General features: G+C 41.0%; 1 protein-coding gene across 2 annotated transcripts in view; it reads right to left on the reverse strand.

Moving 5' to 3' along the window:
• Positions 1–23,613, reverse strand: part of sh3gl3a (SH3-domain GRB2-like 3a) — a 33,536-nt gene extending 9,923 nt beyond the window's left edge. For both annotated transcript variants that reach the window (XM_061035094.1, XM_061035026.1), the window contains exons 1-2: positions 23,414–23,613; positions 77–145 (exon numbers count right to left, since the gene is read on the reverse strand). In XM_061035094.1, coding sequence (XP_060891077.1) covers positions 77–145; positions 23,414–23,458 — 114 coding nt within the window. In that variant the 5' untranslated portion in view covers positions 23,459–23,613. The remainder of the gene's footprint in view (positions 1–76; positions 146–23,413) is intronic.
• Between the last annotated feature and the right edge of the window lie 1,615 nt (positions 23,614–25,228).

Genomic DNA, 25,228 nt, shown 5'->3' on the forward strand with positions numbered 1-25,228 from the left:
TCGTTATACAAATCTTCAGAAAGCTAACTACAAATAATGAGTCCACACGGGCATCATGGAAGAACACTGAACTCACCCTCTCCATCTCCATGAAGTCTTCATCCAGCTTCGTGCCCTCGGCCCCGCTGATCTTTTCACTGAGGAGCTAAAAACACAGAAAGAGCAAAGAGGGATTTTATTTCAGGGCTGAGAAAGAAGGGACCAGAGGAAGGCAGGAGACGAACACAACATTACATAAAGGCTACTCTTCATGGCAAGTTGTTTTTTCTCTACAATTCTGAAATACTACAACTCATTTAGCAGACGCTTTAATCCAAAGCGACGTACAGCAGAGAGTAAGTACAACACTCCAATCTGAACAAATTTGGGGACTTTTCAGGAGCTTTGTGCGAAAACCTCAACAATGTGTCAACAGGAAGAAAAGGACCCGGATCAATTTATCCAACCAAACCCTTTTTTTTTTCAGAATGCCACCATTTGTCATCCTTTGAATGCGATGCTTTGTACTCCAACTGTGTGTTTTTATATCATCTTCTACGTCTCCTTTCACTTGAATGCACAATGTCTTGGGAGGAAACTTCTGTTACGTGTGTGCACTGATACTGAGTCAGTGAGTGTGTCTCTGTGGGCTCGTAGAGATCCTATTTGACAAAGCCCATTCCTCAGTGAAACTATGACAACAGCCAAGCACATGCCTCATTGTTCACCGCCTCCTTTCTTCTCAAGACGACACCCTCCTCACAGTCTGAATACACAGGTTCAGTAAGGTTAAGCTGCGCTGTGCACTATCAGAATAGACTGAGTGTGAACTGAAACGGCATGCATCTGCAGTATTCTGTTGTGTTTCTATTTGAAACATATTTTTTTTAACTCTAGTTCAAAGGTTCATAGTTAGTACTGTAGTATCTAATTGCACTTCTTTGTTTAATGCAGGTTCAAATGACATCAGATCGACTCAGGTGTGACCTGCACGTTTTCTGTGATCCACATGAACCGATCAACTTTTGCAGAAGGAAGAAAATCACGACTGACCCTTTTTTTTAAAAACTGTTATTGGTTATCCTGAGCTGTTAGCCTTTACTACAGAATATGAAGACATCCACAACTAGCCTGTACGTTTTTTTTTTAAGTGTGTCACAAGGAGGAATGGGCCTCTAACACCATTCCCTGGCAGGTCCTAAAGAGGATTACAATTCTGTGTACACCGACAGTGGACTGGAACTGAAAGATTGAGGGCAGTCGGCCAGTTGGGAAGAAAACCTCCGATTACCTTTCAGTCAATGAGTTTATGTTCTACAACTGGAATTCACTTCCTCACCTATTTACACTTTCTTTCTGCCCTGATTATAGTTTAAATCCACCCTACTTTTTTTTTTCTTGTTTTTAAATGTATTACTACATTGAAGGTTGATCCATATCCTCAGTAAATACTGTACACCAACCTGATCAGTAACATTAATCATCTCAGCACTGCCCATTGCATATAGTCTCTAAGTGTTGTTATGTTTTATATATGAGTATTTTTGATATATCTGCATCCTGTATATTGTAGTTTTAGGTTGTTTTTCGAGTAGTTTTAGTGCTTTGTATGTGCCCACATTCTTGGCAAATAAAATGGATTCTGAGTTAGTAAGTCATTTTTAGGAAGCACTGAACCTTCTGAATCTTTTCCCCATTTTTGCTGGGTCATGTTGGACCGCTTTCTGCTGTTTTGTCTAAACTGTCCTCACTAGAGCCGTTAGACTAAGAAGTGAAGCCAAGGGCAGAGAGCTGCACAACACTACAGCCCCCTCTGTACAGCTAAATGCTGCTTAGGGCTCCTGGTGGATACATGTCGGGTCTTTAGATAGTAAAACAATGAGGAAGGTGTCGTGTCTTGAGAGAACAGTTGTTATGAATTGGCTCTGTAAAAAGTAAAATGAAGACTGAGTTAAATCATTGAGAGGAGAATCTTCACAGCTGATGTGACTTCATGCAGAGAACCATTTTGCTTATGTAAATTCTCTTTATAGCCAAACATAAAATAAATATTTCAGCTAATGACATCATCAATGTTCTGGAAATCTACCTTTTAATGATGAGTTCACCTGAATTGAGAAATCTTACAAACATTTCTGATGCTTGTGAGAGGAGGGAAATACATGCAACAATACATTCAGGCTCACTCAGTCAATAAACAGAACTTCAGCGTCTTCCCTAAGGAGAACGTTATGTAAACTAGAGGCAGGTAAACTAGAGCCGACAGCTATGATGGGTCCTCTGGTGCAGGCTCAGCTAAGCTATAAACACTGAATAACTCAGTTGGGATAAATAAAGTATGTTTTCTTCTTCTATAGTAAGTCTAATAATTCTGATTAGCCGAAAACACACTTAGCAATGGACTGATAACTGTTAATGGTAACGGGACTTGAATAGCACAAGGAGCTCACAGACTTTCTTTGGGGGAGGCAGTAGCTCAGTCTGTAGGGACTTGGATTGGGAACCGGAGGGTCGCCAATTCAAGTCCGGGTGCGGACCAAAATCTGGAAGTTGGTCTGGTAGCTGGAGAGATGCCAGAGCACTTCCCAAACAACCCCCAACTGCTGTGGTGCGCTCCCTGTGTAGCAGCCCCACTCTGACATCTCTCCACTGGTCCTGTTTGTGCATGTGTGTGTGATTCAGGCACACATGCATCTACTTCAATCTACTTCAACTTCTACCACTGAGCCACAGCCGCCGTGCTGTATACTGTAGAAACAAGGCAGTGCAACAAAGCTGACTCTGCAGACTTCTTCCTTTTAGATTATACATTATTGTACATATTCTAAAAATTAGATCTTAGATCTTTAAATACTAATTCGTCCTCTTCATTTAAAAAATGCACATTAATTATTGTGTCTTTAAAAGGGATTTACATCTGACCAGGCCGTTTATGTAACCAACAGTCCAAATATAATTGATTTCAGTGTTTCCCCTAGGTTTACAGTGTTGGGGGGGTGGGGACAAGCCGACATGGCGACACGACGACTTGAATCTTGGTGTGCATGCATTAGTTTTAATGACAGCTGTTTTCTATCAGAAAGGTATCCTTAAATGACTTCTTTCCCTGATTTCCGACTCTATCTACTATCCTATTTCTACAATAAAGGCACAAAAGCCCCAAAAATAAATCTTAAAAAAAATAATAATAATTTACTTGACCTTTAGGGGGGGCGGGGGGAGCCGTTGGGGGGAGCGGGCCGCCCTCCCAATATAATGGTAGGGGAAACACTGGATTTGACAAAAGCAGTCCATTTGTTTATGCACCAAATGACAACTTGAAAACTATTTAGCAACATTTAAAATTCTTCACCTTTCTTCATTCATGTGAAAACAAAGTGTGCAGGCCTGAGACAAATATAAATACTACAACATTTCCCTATTCACTAAATCACTCTCACTGGTGGTGATGCTAATCCTGGCGAGTGACTGAGAGTCGAGCAGGATGGGAAGTTTCAGTTATTTCCTTCCGCATGCAGCATTGTCTAATATCAGTAAATGATGAGTGTCGCTGCTGCCAGGCCTTATGTAAGCAGCCCCGACCGGATCAGAAAACAATGTACTGTACTACTGAGGCTGCGGGGAAGCATGTGGTGAGGGGAGGGAGAGGGACGCGCTGATACTGTTATGTGTTTTAGTAGGTCACAGTCTAATGAGCTGTTGCACAAGCACAGGTTTACTAAAAAAACAAAAAAAACAAAGGAAACAACAGCAACTAATGAGCTTTGGAAAGTCATAAAGAACAACGGAGCAGAGTGACAAAGCAGTTCTCAAGAAAACAGCACAAGTGGAGTGACTTTCACTGTGAAGTCTTTCTTGTCTTCATCACTTTGTGTCGCTGGAAATCGTTCGACAGGGACTCTTTTTTTCTCACAGATAAACAAAGACTTACTGGTTTGTTAGCTTGGACGCGAACACATTTTAAATTGCCATTAACAGGAAATTCCTCTTCACAAACTATCTCTTCTGTATTATTGTATTTAACACACCTGTGTGCGCCCTGCTGTGATGGTGCTGGGCCAACCTGAGGACGCCACAGGTGAACACGTTGTTCTCTCACAGTGAAACACAGTAAAGCTATTTTCAGTGTGCCGCAGATTATTGATTTATTTTCATGGTATGTTCCTGCAACATTCCTGTTCTCACCTGAGAACGTGTAGGTGGTGCACGGGGTACCCAGTTGACCATTTAGATCAGGGGTGTCCAAAGTGCGGCCTGAGGGCCATTTGCGGCCCTTGAGGGGATTTTTTGCGGCCCGTGACTTCAAATGAAGAATCAAAAGATTTTGGCCCGAGGCCTCGATTAAGATCGGCACATTATCTTATTTTTCTTTTTCATGTTAACAAGGGCTGAACAATATTCCTAAAATAGAAAATGTTCAGTAACATGTATGTTGTTGTTGTTTTTTTAAATCTACAGCTTTTACTATTTTCCACATTTTTTTGGAAACTATGAAAAAAAACATATGCAAAGTTTTTGCAAACAAGCGGACTGTTGTTTAACCATTTAATGACCTGAGCTGAATGAACCACGTTACAGGCTTGATTCTGAGAAAAAAACAAAGTAGAACAAAGAAATCAAAATATTTGATTTCCTTTTATTATCGGGTTTCTTTAGCGAGCCTTTTGATTCTGATCTACAAAGCCTGACTATTTTTAAAACTATATTTTAAAAAACAAAACCTGTGGCACGCGAGCGATTCTAACACGACAATTTTGGCCCGCAAGAAAAAAAGTTTGGACACCACTGATTTAAATTAAACTGCCTGCTCTAAACAATGTTAAGTACATTTCTTTATTTATTGAATTAGGACAATGCACATTAACCAACACATCAGCAATATGCCATAATGTTGTTAAACCGATGTATAAGCAGAGAGGGTGTAGTTGTATATATTTCAACGGCTGCACCATGTGTGCAGCATTAGTGAACCCTGGCTTCAAGTATTAAACAGTACTGTGCTCAAGCATTATCACGATGTCCCGGTGTACAGGAACCCGGATAGTGGTTGCACCTTCTGTTGCACTTAATGCAACTGGAGGACCATCCAGGACCTCCTGTGCCACTTAAAGGGAGATTGCACCTTTCATCTTTCATCAGAACAAGAATCAGAGGTTGCACACTTCATCAAACGGGAGTGACGTTTCTGTACCTTTAAGATGTGCATAATAACCTCAATGTAACTGATGTTTAGTTTGACAGTAAATGTTCCACTTTGACACAACATCAACAAAGCTATCGTTAATCAAACCCAACTTTAATTTCTTAATTCAGCATTTCAAAAACAAATTCACTATCAGCCCCATCACTGCTCTCCCTGGACTGATACTGTGAATGTGTGGGTGTGTGTGTGTGTATTTGTGTCCAAGGCTCAAAGTACTTGCAACAGAAGAAAAGGTTGTAGGCACCAAGTGGGTCAGAGCCTGGGTAAAATTAGCAGACTCAGAGTGGAGAAATGAGCCCAATTTGGCTGCCAGAGCCTTTCTTTCTGGGACAGTGAGGGGGGGTGGGGATCAGTTTTTTTTTGAGTGAAAAGAACAGGCTTCACACACTTACTGGTAAAGCAAGTTATCAGCTGGTTTTTACATTTGCACCGATGGAAAGTTTGAGAACATTTTAGGACTACATCTACAATTTTCCAAAGTTGTATTTCACTCTTGTTCCTCAGTGGTATTCTCAGGATGTGAAAGGATGCTGCTGTTTGTAAATATTACTGATGGTGGGCGAAGAAAAGTCTGACACTATGAAAGTTTTTTTATAGCAGTGCTGTGTGGACGTATTCACAGCATCAATGATCCGGTGTAAAAGAACATACTGGTGAACAGAGAGGAGGATGAAGCTGGTCCATTGCAGGCATGATCGATGGTCGCCTTGGATGTTTTAAACGACTGTTGTCACTCCCTCCTGCTCGCCCTCGCTCTGTGTTCACACATCATCTCAACCTGACTTCACATTGAAACGTTAAACTTCCTGGTAAAGTTGAGGTGAAAACTGTGTCTGCTTGTGTCATGTATGACGCTCGCCCTGTGCAATCAAACGATAAATATAATTAATTAACATGATGTCATTTTTCTCGATATAAATATAACAAAATGTTTGAAAGACTGAAGCCTATAATTACACCAAACGACATTCGAGGCTTAAACAGGCAACACCACAAACCTCTCCCACTATTTGAAACAATATCACCTGTTAGAACGCGCGGGCAGACGGACGCCGGCACAAACACTTGAAGGAATCTTGGTGTTCATGCGTTACTTTTAATGACAGCTGTCCTGTTCTATCGGAAAGGTATCCTTTAATGACTTCTTTCCCTGATTTCCAACTCTATCCACTATCCTATTTCTACAAAAAAGGCACAAAAAGCCCCAAAATTAGCCCAAAAATAAAATAAAATTAATAACTTGACCTTCAAGGGGGGGCGGCGGGGGGGGGGGGGGGGGCGGCGGGGTAATATAATGGTAGGGGAAACACTGAATAATATAAACAGTCGATGGTATTGACCCTCAGTAAGCATGCGGCCCAGTGAGTGTTACTCCACAGCAGCAAACTGTCATATCAGCGTTTTCCAGCACTGAGCTTATGATGGTGAAATGTTCCTCTGTTTAATTATAGTTTGTCATGTTCTGACAATAAAGATTTATTAGGCCACAATTAACAATCTGGTTTCTTCAACTTTCACTCAGGAGCAAAAATTAGCTTTTAAATTAAAAAATACACGAGGCAGTGCGGTCACTTCGGTGGCTTTTTTCTGTAGGCGACTCTCCAGCAACATCTTCACCATCAAGATGTTTTTGACAGATGAAAAAAGCCACATTCACTCTCTGTCATTTTCTTTGATTGTGAGACTGTTGAGAGGTCGGTGTTCCTGCACCTCCCTGTGCTCTGAAAACAGACGAGCCGGAGCGAGCTGAGGGGATGCACACACACACACACTCTGCCTGTTCCTTCCTTTGTGGAAGGCACACATATACAAGCACACACACACACATAAACATTATCTTCGTCTATATTCTCCCACTTCTCTGTCCAAACAAACACAATGATGACCCAGCAGCCAAATAAAAGCCTTTGTAGCAAGAACACATGGTGAAGAATAATTCAGTTTCCAAACTTCACTGAGGCTTTTGTGGTTTAAGTTGACTGATGGAAAATACAGCAATATGGTACTGCCGCTTTAAAATGATCATATTTCACTTAAAACTATTGCACAAGATGGGTCCTAAGTACCACACTGAATGGCAAAACTATGCCCTGCACACCACATTAATGTAAATACATGAACCCTAAAACGAACAACTTATTAAAGTGTACATTGTTTGAGAACCGCTCCGTCCCCAGCAGCTGAGTAGCTGAGCTAGTCGCATTTTCATTTGCTGTGACGTGTGCTTTCCTACAGTCTGTCCGGCATAGACAGGACATCAGTATGAAGGTAGATATGTTGCAAAATAGGAGGCTTGTAGAATGTGATGTGAGAACTTAAAGGAAAAAAAAAGTGAACGTGTATGTAAAAATGTTTATCCACACATGGGGGGAAAATGTGAACCCGCGAGAAAAGTAGTTTGTGCAGTTGCAGCGGCAGATTCGAGAAGTTGTAACCACAGAGTTGTGGTTGTAAAGGATAATAGGCACAAGTAATAAAAAAAAAACATGTGAGTAAATGTTGGATTACAAGTTTGCAGCTGTCATTTTATTTGTGTAAATATCAGTCTACACATTTGTGAATATTTTTTCTGTGACTTCACATTCAGATCACGCATGTGTGAATATTTTATACAAGTAAACATGTTCACATACAAGCTCACATCACATTCTACAAGCTCTCCTACTTTGCAACATATCCACCTTCATGCATCAGGTGATGATTTAAGGTGAAGCCTGGAAGCAGAGCGAGGGCGTGCTGGTCAGGTGCTGATGTGACTATTCTAAAAGAATTTTAGAATCATTTAACTAATGATGAGGTGATTGGACATGTTTTGTGTATTTCTTCCTGGTCTGCTTTTGGTTTGGTGCTTGTGTTTTTTCTTTCAGAGGCTGGGCGTGGCTTATTGGCTGCTGGAGCTCTCTGCCATCACTCACCTGATCATCATCTGTAATCACCGGCTGCAGCATTTAGACCCTTGTTTACGTCTCCCAAGCTGCCAGATTTCCCGCCTACACTGCGGTACATCGGCTTTTCTGAGTCAGTAAAACATTTTGTACTTTGGAATTACCTGTGACTAATTACCCTTGTCTTCTTTTTCCCCCCCAAGTACCTCCAATCAACGCGCTCCAGCGCCTCACCACCCAGCCTCTCATTCAAGCCTTCACCAGCCTCACTTCAATAAATACCCCTTTTACCCACCACCCTGTTTTCCGGTCTTGCTTTTGGGTCCACTTAAAAACCTTTTAAGATCATAACAAAGGATTCTCTTGGTACCCACTAAGGTTAACTTGCACTTTCTCAAACACAGCTTGGTTGGAGGAGTTTGATCCCAACACAGGAAGGAGAGCAGATGATGCAGGAAAAAGTACAAAGAGATATTCAATTGAAGTTTTGATAACTTTAATCTTCTTTAATGATGTAAGCTATCATTTTTTTTTGTGTAAGTAATTTAACAGTGGTCAGAAAAGGTGAAATCATCTTAATCACTGTAAAGAGATTTGACTTTAGATTACAGGGTAAATTAATAAAAGGTCTTTTTTAAAGACGGAAAGGCTAATTCAGTGACTCAAATTTTAGAGCGTTGATAATGGTCCAGAGTAATTAACTCAATACAGAGATAATGTTCAGTACAGTCTATTCCCTCCCGACAGCATGGCGGATCAGGAGGGAAATTATAAATCATTCCAGGTCGGCTGCAGGAAAAGAACTGAAAAGTGAAACAGGAGCGTCATGCTGCTCTGACACAGATCACACCTTTTACATACGCTACTGGTAGGAGGTGAAATCAAAACAAGGGGCCTTGAGGAGTAATCAACACGTCCTTTACAAACTATGTGGAATCTCTCGAGGAGTTGAGTCACTGGCCTGCTCACACGTACACAGGAATTCTGTTGTGGTGTGTTTGTGTGTGTTAGGAGAAACCATATTGTTAGACTTCCCGAAGGAGCTCGACTGAAGAGGCAGAGGAGGGGAGAGAGAAATATGAGAGGGCATGACAGACCTTTTTAAAATGATTTAGTATTTCCAGAAATGATAAAAAGACTCAGACATTTGTAATTAAGTTTTCTAAATATTATATACAGTAATATTGGGTTACATTTTAATGTCAAGTCCAGTAACTTCTATTTATACTGCACGTTAAAAAAAAACATAGGAGTTGAACCAAAGGGCTTTAGAGCAGACATTGTATAAGACAGTAATAAAAGAACAGTGTCTATAGATGAGAGTTAAAGGTAGGGATAAAGGTTGAGATTAAGAGAACCTAAATAAAACAAAATATGTTTCAAAATAAAATACAAACACATAAATATTGGAGCATCCATCAAAACCAGAAGACGACCTCAGCCTCACAGCATGGTGAAAAGGGACTTTTATAGGACTTTTCACACTTGCAGAAAACTCCTGAAAAACTCTGTAGATATCCCGGAGGAGCTGTATAAATGGTCGTGAGCTTGTATAGCGCCTTTCTAGTCTCTCGACGACTCAAAGCGCTTTTACACCGCAGGTCACGCCCACACATTCACACACTGATGACAGAGGCTGCTGTGTGAAGTCAGAAGTAACTAATCCCATTCATACACACGCCGACTACAAAACAGTGGGGCAACTTGGGGTTAAGTGTTAATGTTGCTGCAGGAGCTGGGGCTCAAAGAGAGACGACCGGCTCTACCAACTGAGCTCCAGACGCCCATGTGCAATAATGGAAATAAATAACTTTAACAATAAACAATAAACTCCATCCACAGTGAAGACTGACGACTGCTCAAAAGCTAATTAAGATTTCAGTTGGATGCAAACCAAAGTAATCCCCAAACAAAAATGCTGAATAATTCCAAAACATTGTGTTAAGATTTTCAGGACAAGACGAGATCTAAAATATAGTAAAAACAAGCTAACAAAATAAACCCTTTTAAACCATTCTGTTCTTTGATGGTCCAGACATGAGCATACACTGTAGTTAATAAATAAACTAAATATCACTCATAGTGGAGATAACACACTGGAGGCGTTCTACAGGGAGCATGCATACAAAGTTTCCCTTACACTAGTTCCATTAACTTTAAGTTAATTTAAGTTTTCACCAGTTTGTGTGTGTGTGTGTGTGTGTGTGTGTGTGTGTGTGTGTGTCTGTCTGTCTGTTATCTAATCAGAGCAACAATCCTTCATTATAGACAGCGGCTCGTCATTGATTGGATCCAGGTCATGATAGGCGGCCTGTTGTCTGTACACCCGGCTCAATAAAACAAAGGACAGTGTTGTCAAAGATAGGCTCAGGGATCAGGGACCGCTCAGGCTCTGTTCAAAGGACTTAATAAAACCCTGCTCCAAAAAGGTATTTTTCAAAACCTTTAAATCAATAACGTTGGAGCTCATAGATGCTCGAGTCTCATCGGTCCTACAATGCAACGTTAGAACTCAAGTGGAGTCAAGTGAATCAAATCACTGGAGCACAATATTGTCTTTTGAAGTATTTTGAAGGAAATATAATTGCCAGCCAATAGTGCTACCACATGAGCATCATGAATCAAACGACAATGCAACACAAAAAAAACTGAAGTGAGACTGCTGCAGGACAGTCCTCCTCCTCTGCCACCAAACAGCAGAGGTGGTTACTCAAGTATCTCAACCTTTGCTGTATTTTTGCTTTAACAACTGTAACAATACCGATTCCTTTATTGGGCCCTTACTTCTGACCTCATTCACCCGAGAAGCACACAGTCACTGCAGTGTGTACGTGTTGTATGTGTGTTGAAGGGATGCCCCATACTGCAGACCCTTCTCACTGAATAAAATTTAAAATAGCACAAGCAGCGATTAAGAGAAATAACATTTTTACTTTTATTTTCTGTGAACCACATTTGTTAATGAAGTTAAATAATTGATGAGTCTTAGGGGACCAAGCTGGGCCCCCCCTGTCCTCAAAGTCTGGATTCACCCCTGCTTGTTGAACGTCCGAGCATGTCATGTTACCTTGTCCAGAAGCAGGAGGACAGAGAACACAACTTTAGACAACCTTTCAAGAATTAGAGTCTTTCCTTCATCGAACTCCTCCACAGAGACTGTTGCTGCTTCTGCTGAGTCACGTCTGATTTCACAGCTATAAAAAATGTGACTAATTGGACTCATAAATCCTCAAAAACACTGAAAAGGGGAAGATGGTGCTTAAAGTTTCAGCCTACTCTGATCACCTATTGTATTGTACTGAAAGCACAAACAAACTTTCTGTTAAGACATGCTCATTAACAGAGGGTGCAGTGCGCCTCTCTCGCTCTCTTTCTCTCTCTCTCTCTCGTTAGCTCGCCCACCGACGATCTAGCTTCCTGGTTATAATTTAAACCTAAAATAATCCATATGAAACAGAGGGGACTTTCTGTCAAATAAAATTTAAAAAGTCAGCAGGGGGAATGAAAGCTGTCTCGGTATTGTAAACATTCAGATAAATATCTTTAATAGTATCCAATACAGTATGGTATAAGAAAAGGAAAGAGTCAAAATTCATATCCTGGCGCTGTGTCAAACCATAAAGAAGATTTGTGTCTTGCGTCTGTGATTGTATCAAAGAAAACTCGCTCTCCGTAGTTACACAAGAGCAAAGCACAGAAATGAAACGAGCACACATAAATAAGCCTACATAAATTCCAATTATAAAGTATTTGGTGCCTTTTGACAGAGCGCTGTTTTGTAGTCTGGATTCAAACGAAGCCTAGAGGCATTAGAAGTTTACTTGATTGATTTAAGGTTTTGTTTCCACCCTTTACTCTCCTTCTTCTTCCCACTGTCAACTTATTTGGCCAATTAACTTCCATTCACTTTAATTTATAGCAGAGACACAACCGCGAGGGCTCGTTAAGTAACAAAGTAACAAACAGAATATTCATCACAATCATTTTAACTTCGGGAAACGATCTACTTTATTTAACATACTCAACAAACACCATATGCACTCGTACTTCCAGGCATGTGGAGACAAACTTAAATATCTGCTGACTGACGCTCGTCTGGTCCGCTGCTCTTATAAACAGCCGACGCTTCAAAGTGATACTTGCTCTTTATTTCTCAGAACATGGGACGTTTCCCTCGGCTGCATATTTGGTGGTGGTAAGTAATGAGTTCATGAGCGCATTCTCCAGTGCCCACAAAGCTCCCATCTGTTGAGCATGTGAAACTTATGACGCAAGTCAATGGAGGCCCAGAGCGCTAAACATGTCACTTATCAGTAACTTCAGATTTGTACATTTTTATTGCAGATTGGTCTAAATGGTAAATGATTAAAAAAAGACTTGTTGAGTAGTCTTCTGACTACTCAAAGCGCTTTCTTACACCCCATGTCCCACCTCCCCAATCACACAGATTCACACACTGATGGCAGAGGTTGCTATTGAGACCATCAGAAGTGCCAAAGGACACATCGGACATGTTGCTGCAGGAGCTGGGGATCGAACCCTCGCCCTCAGTCTATACATCGTATTCAATAACTGCATACTATTTACTTTACACACAATTCCTCATATTCTTTAAGACATACTCAGCAGCCTTTTTTTCTTGTTCCCAAAACCAATAAAGAAATCGGCAGACGAGCATTCAACTACAAAGCTCCCTCTGTCTGGAACAATCTACTGATAAACATCAGAACAATAAATCCACTACACATTTTTAAGAAATCACTGCTACCTTTTCTCACAAAACCATGCTGCTGCTTCTAATGGTAATGTCTTCTCACCCCTCTAATATCTTGATTGCATATGTCGCTATGTGCATCTACCTCTGATGACTTTGTGTGGGTGCTGTGGCTTTGCGGGAGGGATACGTGGGCTGGATGCGTGTTTGAGAGCCTTTATGTTTATGTGTGTATTTTGTGCTTGACTGTCTGTATCACACTGTACTGTTGTGTTTTTTTGTTTTTGTGTTTGGACCCCCTCGAAAACGAGATGGTTCATCTCAAGGGGCAATTCAAATGATACATGTGTGTATAGCCTTTATTTAAAACTAAGGTTTAAAAATCTAATTCTGTGGAGGTCTGTCACAGTGGGGTGTGGGTGGGCGGCGCCCTAATGCTCTCTAACGTCCAGCTGCCACTGATATGAGTACAATCCTACTTTTCAATATAACCTAAACAAAAGAAAAACTTTATCTTGTGTGTCTCTTTGGTACAAAGCATGTGGGGTCTGTCCTTCTGAGTAATATGTGAGCTGAAGAGCTTGAGCTGTCCTTGGCTAGATAACACTGAAAAGGCCTTTCATTGAGCTTAGCCTCCACACACACAGTTATCTACTTGACAACACTGTCACTGTGTGTTTCTGCAGTATGTAGGTGTGTGTGTGTGTGTGTGTGTGTTGCACTGAGTTTGTATGGAACACCAGCTTCAACAGGCTGCTGTGTGTGTGGTTGTTGAGCTGTGGGTTGAACCTTCTTCATATACAAGTTTCAATGTGTGGGGGCAGGAAGAGGCAGATGACAGTCTGGCAGACATGTTATTGTTTTTTTGTTCCATTTAACCATTCATGCAGATGTGTCAAACCTCAGCCTACAAGGCAAAACACCACTGCTCTGATTGAGAGAATCAACGTCACTATCAGTCGTTGCAGTGGTTAGTTGGGTCTGAACTTTATTCTGAACTGGGTTAGGGCTTAGAAACGTAATCCTCTGAGAAACTGTTGGTGTGTTAACAAGGTAACTGACTGGAAGAAAAAACATTCAGAAGATTTACAAAAAAAATGAAGCTCTTGTCACAGAGAAGAACACACAACAGGAGGGCATCCATTACCTCATTAGAGGTCCACAGCAGTGACACGCTCGTCTGTTATCATTAGTAGAGATGTTAGCCAACACAGACCACAGGAATGCAATTATTAAGCTTTCAGTCAGACAACGTAGTAGCAAAAACAAATCGTACTGACAGCTGGTTGAACACAGGTTATATACTGAAGCCTATAAGACAAAGGTAAATGGTGAATGGACTTGAGCTTGTGTAGCACTTTTCTACTTAAAGCGCTTTTACACTGCAGGTCACACCTACACATTCACACACTGATGGCTATGTAAATAGTCCATCAGAAGAAACTAATCCAATTCATACGACATTTCAGGGTTAAGTGTCTTGCCCAAGGACACATTGGACATGTAGCTGCAGGAGCTGAGGATTGAACGCCTAACCTTCCGGATGAGAGACAAACGACTCTACCAGCTGAGTCACAGCCGCCCCAAAGGTAATGTTGTGTGTGGATGCCCCAACTTTATCCTGTAAAGTCAGATAAGTAGTCATCCACATATTAAGACTGTCCACAGTGACACTGCTTTTTCTTTATGAGTCAAAATATACAAAAAAATCCAAACGACTGTTTAGAGCAAATTGGCCTAATTGATTTACTTTCAGGTATTTTTTAAGAGTAAATATAATTGAGGGTCCAGATTCTGCAGTAAGGGCTTCTGTTTGACACAACCATCATTGGAATACCTTGAAAACATAAAAAAAAAAAAAAAAAACCTATTAATAAGTAATTGTCACAACGGTTGGAAAACAGGTAGAGGTGGACCCAAGTGCAGAATTAACAAAAAACTATTTATTTAAAATAAAGATCAAAATTCCAAAACACCAAAAAACAAGGAGCCACGAGGAAGCACAAGAGACACTAGCAAACTGACGACTAACTGACAAACCACATACAATGAACTGACACAGGAGGGAAGAAACACAGAGACTAAATAGACACAGGGGTAATCAAACACAGGTGAGACTAACAAGACACAGGTGAGGACAATCAGGGCAATCACACAGGCAGGAATACAAGAAACGCAGAGAACAACTACAAACCAAATCATGAAACACTAAACACACACAGAACTCAAGAACGAACAAAACACACCAGAACAAGAAACACCAAACACTGAAAAACAAAACTAAAAAAAGACCAAATCATGACAGTAATATTCATATTTAAAAGAGATCAGTCATCTGTCTTTACTATGAGGGAAGAGATTCAGAATGGATCATTTTAAATGGTCGGAGCAATAGTTAACAGGACACACTGAAAAAAAAAACATTTGCTTTTACATTTGATTTATGACACCCAAGAATGTGTTGAAAAATAATGCAATACTTCTTTAATTGATGCTTTATGAACTCCACACACACCACACACACATTTGATCAATGGAGTTGGATATTTATTGATTTAATGTTTACGTGTAAAAAATACTGTATGTGCTATACTGATGCTATACTACGACGGAGGATTAGGGCCAAGTTAAAAAAATAAATACATTTAAAATTTCGAGATTAAACGATTAAAGAATAAAGTCGTAAATTACCGAGTTTGAGACAAGCCTGCGCGAAAATGATGAAAGTAGAACTCTTAAAGTCTTGTCCTCTGCAGACAACTTCCTCCAAGTCAGTGTTTTTCTTTCTTCAGTTTCTTTCAGTTTCTTATCAGGGTCCAGATATTGTAAATACAATGTGAAGATGATGATGTATCAAAAGCGTGTGTAGTTTCATATCTGCATGAGTAAAGCCCCAACACAACTATTTGTGTCTGTTATCGGTCTGCCTTGTTAAAGTGTCTCATGTGCAGAGCCAGTTTGTGTCCTGTTCATCATTTCACAGATAAACAAGGTCTCGCAAGTTGTAGTGAAAACTTCTCTTGAACTAATTGTATTTTACCGACTACACAAGGAAGTATCCTATTTCCTTATTAGTGAAACCTTTAGGACAAGATGCTGCATGTTTGTCATTTGAGAACAGGCTGCTGCTGCTGCTCTTCTGAAATAACGACTTTATTATTTTATTCTTTAGAGGCCTTCAGGGACTCCTTTCATCATTTTCGCGCAGGCTTTCTGTTCAGCATTAGTTACAGCTGAAGATGAGTTGTACATGTTATAGTAAGAGAGAAGAGGAGAAGACGGCTAAAAGACCCCAAACAGCTCACTGCTCATCTATGTTGAAGCCAAAATGTGTTGTGCTCCATAAGATGCGTCAAGGGAAACCTAACTGATCTAACTTTCTCTATTTTTCAACTTAAGGATGATCATCTCAGCATTTGACAGTAACATTTATTACTTCAAATGTAGACGACCAAAAGCTGTATGTTTTTCATACTCCAGTTGATGATATGGTAATGAGCACTGATAATGACTAAATGTGCAGCTCCCCGGTTTAGCTGCTGCACTGACATTAGCTGAACACAGACGATGCGTTTCTTTATCAATGTCTAGTTGGTGCTTTATTCTCAAATGTAATTTTAGAAACTGTTAAAAACACCTAAAACATAAAGGCTCAAGGTGTTTCCTCAGTGATAAACTACTGGTATCATATTTCACACTTTGGACCCCTCCAACAGTATATCATCTGAAAGCTGCTGGTCAGACGGAAGGCTCTCACTTTACCTCAACATCTGTCGAATGATCTTCTCATAATGAAGCTGCCGAAATGATGATGAGCTTCTGAAATGTTAATGAGCTGAAAGGCTGCTAGCCCGTCCGACAGGCGTCTGTGGCGCAGGCCCTGCATCGCTCCGTCATTAAAGATGGATGATTGTTTTCAGAGGTGTCACGTCGCTATCTTGTTTCCGTCGAAATGCTGCAGACGTGTTAAGGTTGTGTGTTAACATGTTGCTACTGCAGAAACAAGTTTATTGATGCTGCAGTTAAGCCTCAGCATGCTTTCTCCTTTATTGAGTTTTTATAATTCTGTTGAACTGAAAGCCAGATATCCCTACTGGATGTGAAAAGCAACGGTTTGTTTGTCCATTTCAAGTTGCCCTTCGGTGTAATATATAGAAAATGATGGAAGCTCTTAGCGGGGTCTTTGCAGCAATCTTTGAACAATCTCCACTGCCTGCTGACAGTCCACAGTAATGAATGTGTACAGGACTGTTTGAGTCTGGCTGCCAGACATTAATCAATCTAATCTAGTTTAAGAAATGAAGTTAATTTACGGTTATTATTATTAATTACCAATTTGTGCCTTTTCTGCGCCACAGTGTAATGATGATCTAGTCCAATAGGGATGTTCCAGCTAATTGCCTATAGGCAGTTAAACAGACATTAAAATTCAGACTGACTGACTAGTCAAAAGGTAGGCTAAGATAATACTCAAAGAAAACCGTCAACATTGAGCACAATGTATTAAACATTTTGTAAAGGTATGTATGTAATTTGTTTGTTAGCGGTGCTAGCAGCACCAGCTCTCAGTCCTCCTTGATGGTTGAAGTCCAAAAGCCTGTGCTTAAAGTGGTTACACATTGCTTCAGCCACATTTTCATCCCAGTTGTTTCGATCTAAACACTGCCAGATGAACTATCCCTGCGAGATGGGATCCGTTCACTCGGCTGGTTTACATCAGGGCAGTAGAGCCAGAGAATAAGGGGGCTACAGCCGGTCTACAGTCCCAGCTAGTGGGGTCACTGCGTTACAGTTTGAGCACATCATTTGACTGGCATTGTGGGCCAACATCAAAATATATACATGACTGATTAGTTTAAACCTTCTTTTTATTTTTGTGCCAACTAGCGAGTGTGACGTTGTTTAACTGTTTAGTCGCCTCACATGCTCTACAACACACACACACACACACACACAAACAAACACAGAAACACACATGCACAGAGACACACACAACACACACACAACACACACACAGAGACACTCACACACACAAACAGAGACACACAGAACACACACACAAACACAACACAAGCAGACACACACACACACACACACACACACACAAACACAACACACACACAACACACACACACACACACACACACACAGACACACAGAACACACACACACACAGGCACAACACACACACACACACACACACACACACACACACACACACACACCAAACACACACACACACACACAAACACAGAGACACACACAACACACACACACACACACAACACACACACAGACGCACAGACACACACAACACACACACACACACACACACAGACAGACACACACACAAACAGACACACACACAAGAACACACACACACACACACACACACAGACAGACACACACACACAGACAGACACACACACACACAGAGACACACACACACACACACAGACAGACACACACACAAACAGACACACACACAAGAACACACCTATCACTAATGCAGAGTGAAGTGTAATGTTCACTAAGACAGAGGCATGAGGTCATTATGGGTTTTCATGGCATTTCCTCCCAATAGTGCGTATGAGAACATATCAGGAGTCATACAGCTCCACGGCCCCTGGACTCTGGACTTTGCACAGTAAACTGAGCGGTCAATAAGAAGTCATAGATAGATAAAAGACACATTCCGCCCTTAGCTGATAAACCGGTCGTCTGCATGAGTAACCACGAGGCTACATCAAGTCGCAGAGCAGCAGCCATCATTACAGAGGCTATTCTACTACCATAGAAGATGTCCCCTGCCATGGTTTGTGTGGCAGCTAGTGGAGAAACAGATCACAGCTGATCCGTGATCAGTCCGGATCACCCCCCCCCCACGACTCGGTCCTCATGTGGTCCGTGTATAGAAAAGTATCATCACGGTGTAAAACAGATGTACTGCTTCTAAATCCCTGCGCAGTGTCAGTGAAAAGAATAAAGTGTTTAACAAGTGTGTGTCTGCGCTATGCAGGTCCGCTGTACAAATATGAAGACAATTCAGTCTTTAGAAAATATATTGTAACTTAAGTGTTTCGCAAGTTAAAATGATGGTGAGTGACGGCCCTCACTGAAACTTCGACTATCAGAAAACAGTGCAGCAGGTTTATGCTTCATAAACTCCAATATTGATTTAATCTACTATGCACTATCCAAACAGCAAAAAGATAATATTCCACTACTTTCCCCTATTCCAATAATAGTGGAAAACACTCAGATACGGTTGAAATGAACAGGAAGTGAGAATATTTCCCCTGCTGCTGGTCGAGATTTATCGACTGCACCCGTCCCTGGTTAGTGTCCCATTTCCACTCCAGGAAGCAGATGTAATACCAAACAATATTTTTTGACATTTTGACACATACCGATTGCTCTGAAAAACAATCTTCTGTTTGCTTATCTGCAGGGGTGATAAGTCTGATTGATGCAGCCTGGTTGTTTTTTTCAGATGTTTCCTCACTGTGTTTGCAGAAGCAGGAAACCACTGAGGCTAATGTAAATGTTAGAAAAGTTTCTGACTTGTTTTTAAAGCCTCTGCTTTGACTGCTCACCAGAGCATGACTCACAGAAACAACGTCGACGGTGGGAACAAAAAGGTACCATGAATAAAAACAATACTCTGCATGGAGGTGTGAAATGACCCCTCGATGATTCTTCATTCACGTTTGCATCAACTTAAAAAAGAAGTGAGTGGATCACATCACTAATTCAGCTGCCGTTATCTCATAAGAATAGGATGTGAAAGAGAAACTGAACTTCCAATTCAGGAGGGAATCACACAGACATACAAACAGGAAGTGGTTGACAGTTGACATTTAGTGGGGTCAGACTGGAATATCTTCATGAGAAATAACTTGACAAATAATATTGCTCTGCACACTCCCAGATTGAGGTGACAAAAGAGTAGCCAGCAGATGGTTATTTCCAACACCATCGTTTTTTATGTCCATATGAATGTCAGAGAGAGATCTGGCATCAGAGATTGTAACAGGCATTGCAGCGTTGGGAGTGCTTTGTGTGTGTGCACGTCGAAGTGTGTGGAAATGGTAAATGGACTTGAGCTTGTGTGGCACTTTTCTCGTCTTTTGACTACTCAAAGCTCTTTTACACCGCAGGTCACACCTACACGTTCACACACTGATGGTAGACGTTGCTATGTGAAGTGTCCATCATAAGTGAGTAATCCCTTTCAGAGACATTCATACGCCGCAGACGAAGCAGCTGGAGCAATTCGGGGTTAAATATCTTGCTCATGGACACATCGGACATGTTGCTGCAGGAACTGAGGATCGAACCCCCACCCTTCCGGATGGGAGATAACCGACTCTACCAACTGAGCCACAGCCACCCCGTATGTGGAGCCCCCACTGTGAAATCACAGACTAGTACACTAATGTTACACCGCTGCAGCATCAACTTGAAAGTACAAAGATGTAATGGCAGCAGAGATTTGTTGTGGATTCACAATCTGTAAAGGGCTTACGATTCACTCACATTTTGATAGAATCCTCTCTGCTTTCACAACACAACGGTAATACTCTCCTGTCGCTGGATATAATTGGCCTAATCTGTCCATTTTCCAAAATGATGATACTTTTATTGCAGATTTCCATCAATAAAACTCCTCACTTTTTTCAAAGATGTTCCACATTAAAAGAACTCCAGCAGCTCTAATGGTTACTTTGTGCACTAACCAAGCGGGTGAGGCCAATGTGCCAGTGCAAACTCTTCCTCGAATGTCCACCTGGGGCTGGCTGCAAAAGCCTCAGAAATCCCATTAACACCCATATTAATGTGCATATTTTGAAAGCAGACCTTTTTTCCACAGCTTGGTTCAAAACACATTTGGTCGGAATAGCTCATAACTTTAATAGTACACATTGTACTAAAGAATATGCATAATCAGGGGAGTGGCTCAGCTCACTGACACGCCGGTGCATTGTAGCTGTTAGCCAAGAAGCTTAAGAGGCCTGTTGCTTGGATGACCCATAGACTGTGTAAAAAGTTGATACAGGGCGCGGTCACACTGCCAATCCATACCGTGCCTTAGCACGCTTCACCCCTAAAGTCCAGTTCATTTGACCAGTGTGACCTCTCAGTGCCGTACTCAAGCACGATACACCTTCTTGGCCATGGCACGCTTCGGAGAGGTGTGCTTCGGCACGGTACAGTTCAGGCACGAACACAAGCACACGGGTAAACAACGTTGACAGACTTCATTATGAAGAAACCCGGAGTGTTCTGTCTGTATCTAACATGACTCAAAGTAAAGACACAAAGCAGCAGTCATGTTCTCTGATGTGAGATCTCGACCGCGCGTCTCTTTTATTTTTTACATTTATTTACGGCTGTATCTGATTAAAGTCATAAAGTAGCTGTCATGTTCTCTGTGTTATTCTCCGATGTGCAGACGCAGACTCGACTGTGCATCCCTTTTGCACGCTTTATAATTACATAAAGCCAATCATGTGCTGTATTATCAAGTCATATAAGTAAGAGGTAATCGTGCTCGGGCCCGGTTTGTCCTGGAGCAGTGTGACCGCAGGACGTGCAGGCCAATGCTTAAGTTCCGCCAGTGTGACCGCGCCCTCAGTCTTAGTGATGTCACCCATTGGTTAGTGAAGGGGAGTTTTAATTGTATCAGCTGCCATACAGTGTGTGAATTTATAATCATCTATTCAGACCCAAATAGTTTTTTGGACCAGGCTGTAAACATGTTTATTTCTGCTCTCAAAATGATCATTTTGGTATAAGCGGTGGAATGTGACCTCAGGGGATTTTGCAGCCAGCCTCAAGTGGACTCTCAGGGAACTGCATGTAACAGTATTCTGTAACAGAACACCTTACAGTTAGATAAATAGCCTTTTGGAAAAAACGTCGAGCTGCCAGCCTCCCTTCATCCAAGCACATTTCCCCCTGGAGTTCAGGTGCTTTCTTTATCAGCAAAGGTTTAAACAAAGCTCCGGCATGTCTGACTAAACATCCACATCTCATTTAGACAAACAGATGAGCATTGTTCCAACATGATCCCATGCAATCCAAATCTTAGAATAGGTTCACAGTTACTCACGGCCGCCCACCATGCTGTATTTTGGTGGCTAGCGGCTGAGAGAATAAACCAGTACACTTAAACTTAAATGGAATTTTATCAGTTCAGTCAGGAAGATTCTCGCCATAGATTTGACAATTTTTTGGGGAAAATGGAAACACAGTTCAACTTGGCACTGATGGCTCTGCTATAAAGAGGCTCTGTGGGTTAGCTGAGCAACATGCCACAGCTTTTCCAGGGAGTGCAATCATATCATAACATCAGCAAAGCTTTAGGCTGAAAGGAGGAGGCTGGGATGGTGGAGGTAAAGCTTTGCCAGCAGCAGCGCACTGTGAGCAGCAGTTAAGTGTTGCAGGGATCAGTAAGAAGGAAGTTATATTTGAACGGAGCGCTTAGTAATGAGAAAGGGCTGTGATTGGTTTGTGCGTGATTAGAAACAATGATTCAATCAGCAGACAGTCAGCTGATTACAGTATGACTATACCGTGTCCTCCACATGAAGCTTCATTTACAGCGATGTGCATGTCCACATTTAAAAAGATGTACCTTTGTAGTCTACTGTATGTCTGTTATTAAACCGAGGCCCGGGGGATGAATGTTTCTGATGGCTCTGTGTGATCTCATTGATGCTGTTGTTGTTGTTGTTGTTGTTTGTTTGTCTCTATCCTTCTCCCTCTATCACACATTCCAAGCCTAACACAGTTGCAGCAGATATCTGATCAACATGAGTCTGGTTCTGCTCGAGGGTTCTGCCTCTTAAAAAGAAGTTTATCCGTGTCACTATTCTTTTTTCTAAATGTTGCCATGTGCTTTACTCACGGTGGATTAATGTTGGGTCTGTGTAAGTAGGCTAACATAATGCCTATAGTCTAGTCCAGAGCTACTTTTTCTGTTTAGCGTCTGATATAAACAAACATATATTTGTTATGAATTGGTAATATACAAATAAAGATTGACTGATTGACTCTAACTGGAGTTATCCCTGCTGTTGAATTCATGCCAATGTGTGAATAAGAAACCCCTAAGAAGATAGACCTATACATTTGTTTTTTAAATAAAATAAATCAATGTTTCCATTCATTGTGTAACTTTAACCAGTTTCACCTAACCTGATTATAGCTTGGGGGTCAATATTAGGTCTATCTTAACGTTTTAAATGACATTAAAGTGGTCTTTTGTGAGGTTAGTAACTACAATATAATAATAACAATACCAGAACATTCATGTTTTTTTTTCACAGTTTCATAAACAATCTTTAATAATAAGGTAAAACAACAATAGGATTACAATTGGTTTCTGATTTCTCAACAGTGTCTGGTGCAACGTTGTTAACGTACCAAACTAAGTTATGGATGAAGAAACGTAAAGCTGAAATAGTGTCAACAAGCCTCCACAGACCCCCCACCGGTTAGATGTAAGAATTCACATTTGTTTACTTTTCATGCCTCCTTTTCTGGTTCTGTGAAGCGTAAGCTGCAAACCTGGTCCACATCCAAACAATTGTTGTTATGAAGGAGCAATAACAGGCGTCTCCATACCTGACTGGCTTTGTGGAACTGTTTCTTCAGCCCGGCCACAGACATCTTCACCCCGCGCGTCACGCTTCCTCTCCTGTGAATATGTTCCACAAAAAACCCCCGAAGAAGAAAAGTTACAAATATATGAATGTTATAGAAAAGCCTGACGGACTCCACCACACTGCACTCATCAGTCAACACTGTTCAACACTGTAGCTCGGTCTGAGGGGAGTCAAGCTCACACGGCGCAGCCCGACAGAACCGGAAATAGGGTTATCTCTTAGAAATAAAAGTTTGAATTTAGACACTAGAAACTTGTTTTGTTATCAATGATTAAACGGGAAAGTAACATGAAACGTTTTTGTGAAGGATGAATGTTCTGACAAATAGTCTACCTCGAGTCTGACGGCATGTTTTTATTCATTCATTTATCCACTCATTCTACTTAAAGCTAATGTTTTGCAGCACTGGAGTCCAAGAAAATTTTTCCCAACAATACAATGTATTGTAAAGTAGGCCTATCGTATGGTATCCAGTGGTGGATGTTGCATCATTTAATGTCTTATAGATGCACAGCGATGTAGCATATAGGTTATATCTTAGTTCATAAGCTTGATGCTTACACATAATAAAATCTGACATTAACAATTCTACAATTCACTTAGCAGACGCTTTTATCCAAAGCGACGTACATCAGAGAGTAAGTACAACACAAGCAAGGATCTAGAAAAAAGGGAACAATGTCAGGAAGAGCAAACGATCAGCTTTGAGTCTGATTGGACACACAGGTGCTGACAGGAAGTGACCAGAGGCAAAGCACAACATTGAGGGCAGTTCTTGAGAGCTCTAATCAGTATAGAAACCATCTTATAAGTCGTCGCTATCAAACAAAAACCATCGTCATTACCATCATCATCATCAATAATATGGAGACCATCATCATTAAGTTAGTAGGTATTCATGAAAGAGCTGGGTCTTTAGCTTTTTCTTAAAGGTGCAGAGGGACTCTGCAGAGTGAATGGAGTTCTGTAACAGGCTTACAGAATCATCATCCCGTTTCAAAGGAACAATCAATGTCATATAAAGTGATTGTTTCTTAAGGTAAGAGATGCTAACTTAGTCTCTTATCATCTCTACAGTCAGAACCGCTACAGTTGTGTCATTGGTCAAAGTCGGAGGCGTGTGTGCTTCACACATAGGCCTATGTTTTGTGACACGGCTGTTTTTTTTAAAAATCTGAATGCTAGGCCTGTCAGAAAGTTTAATTTACAAAACTTGGTCAGCATCCTATAATTGAAAGCTTAGGCAAAGTCTTACCGGCAAACAGGACTTTCACTGTGTTCATTGTCTCTGACACATCTAAAGGAAATCCTGAATGTAGAGACACTGTGATGATGAATCCTAAAGAACTCCCAACTCAAACAGTTTCTTAACACTTGCTGTCTAACACTTTAAATCTCCCCCTATCTTAATTGTGATCTTATTAAAGACTATATTGTTTCATTTATAAAGTGTAAGGGGGACACCTTTATACTGTCTCTTATACTGACAGACTATTATTATTTTATTTTTTTTACTTTGCTGTCCAATGTAGTTCAGGTGTATTGGTTTGTAACTACATATCTTATTTTGAAAATCAAAACCGGAACATGAAGTTGCACATTCCGGCTTTACCTTGTGAATGGCAGAGGAGGAGAGGGTTTCCTGAATAGCAGAGATGTCGCCACTTCTGAAAGCTCATTGGCTGACAGCTGCTCGTGCGAAAGGAAACCACGTAGAGCGAGGATGACTAAAGAGAGATCGGAAGTGTCTCTGCAATCGACTGACGGTAACAGG

This window comes from Labrus mixtus, chromosome 1 (assembly GCF_963584025.1).
Source record: "Labrus mixtus chromosome 1, fLabMix1.1, whole genome shotgun sequence".
NCBI lineage: Eukaryota > Metazoa > Chordata > Actinopteri > Labriformes > Labridae > Labrus > Labrus mixtus.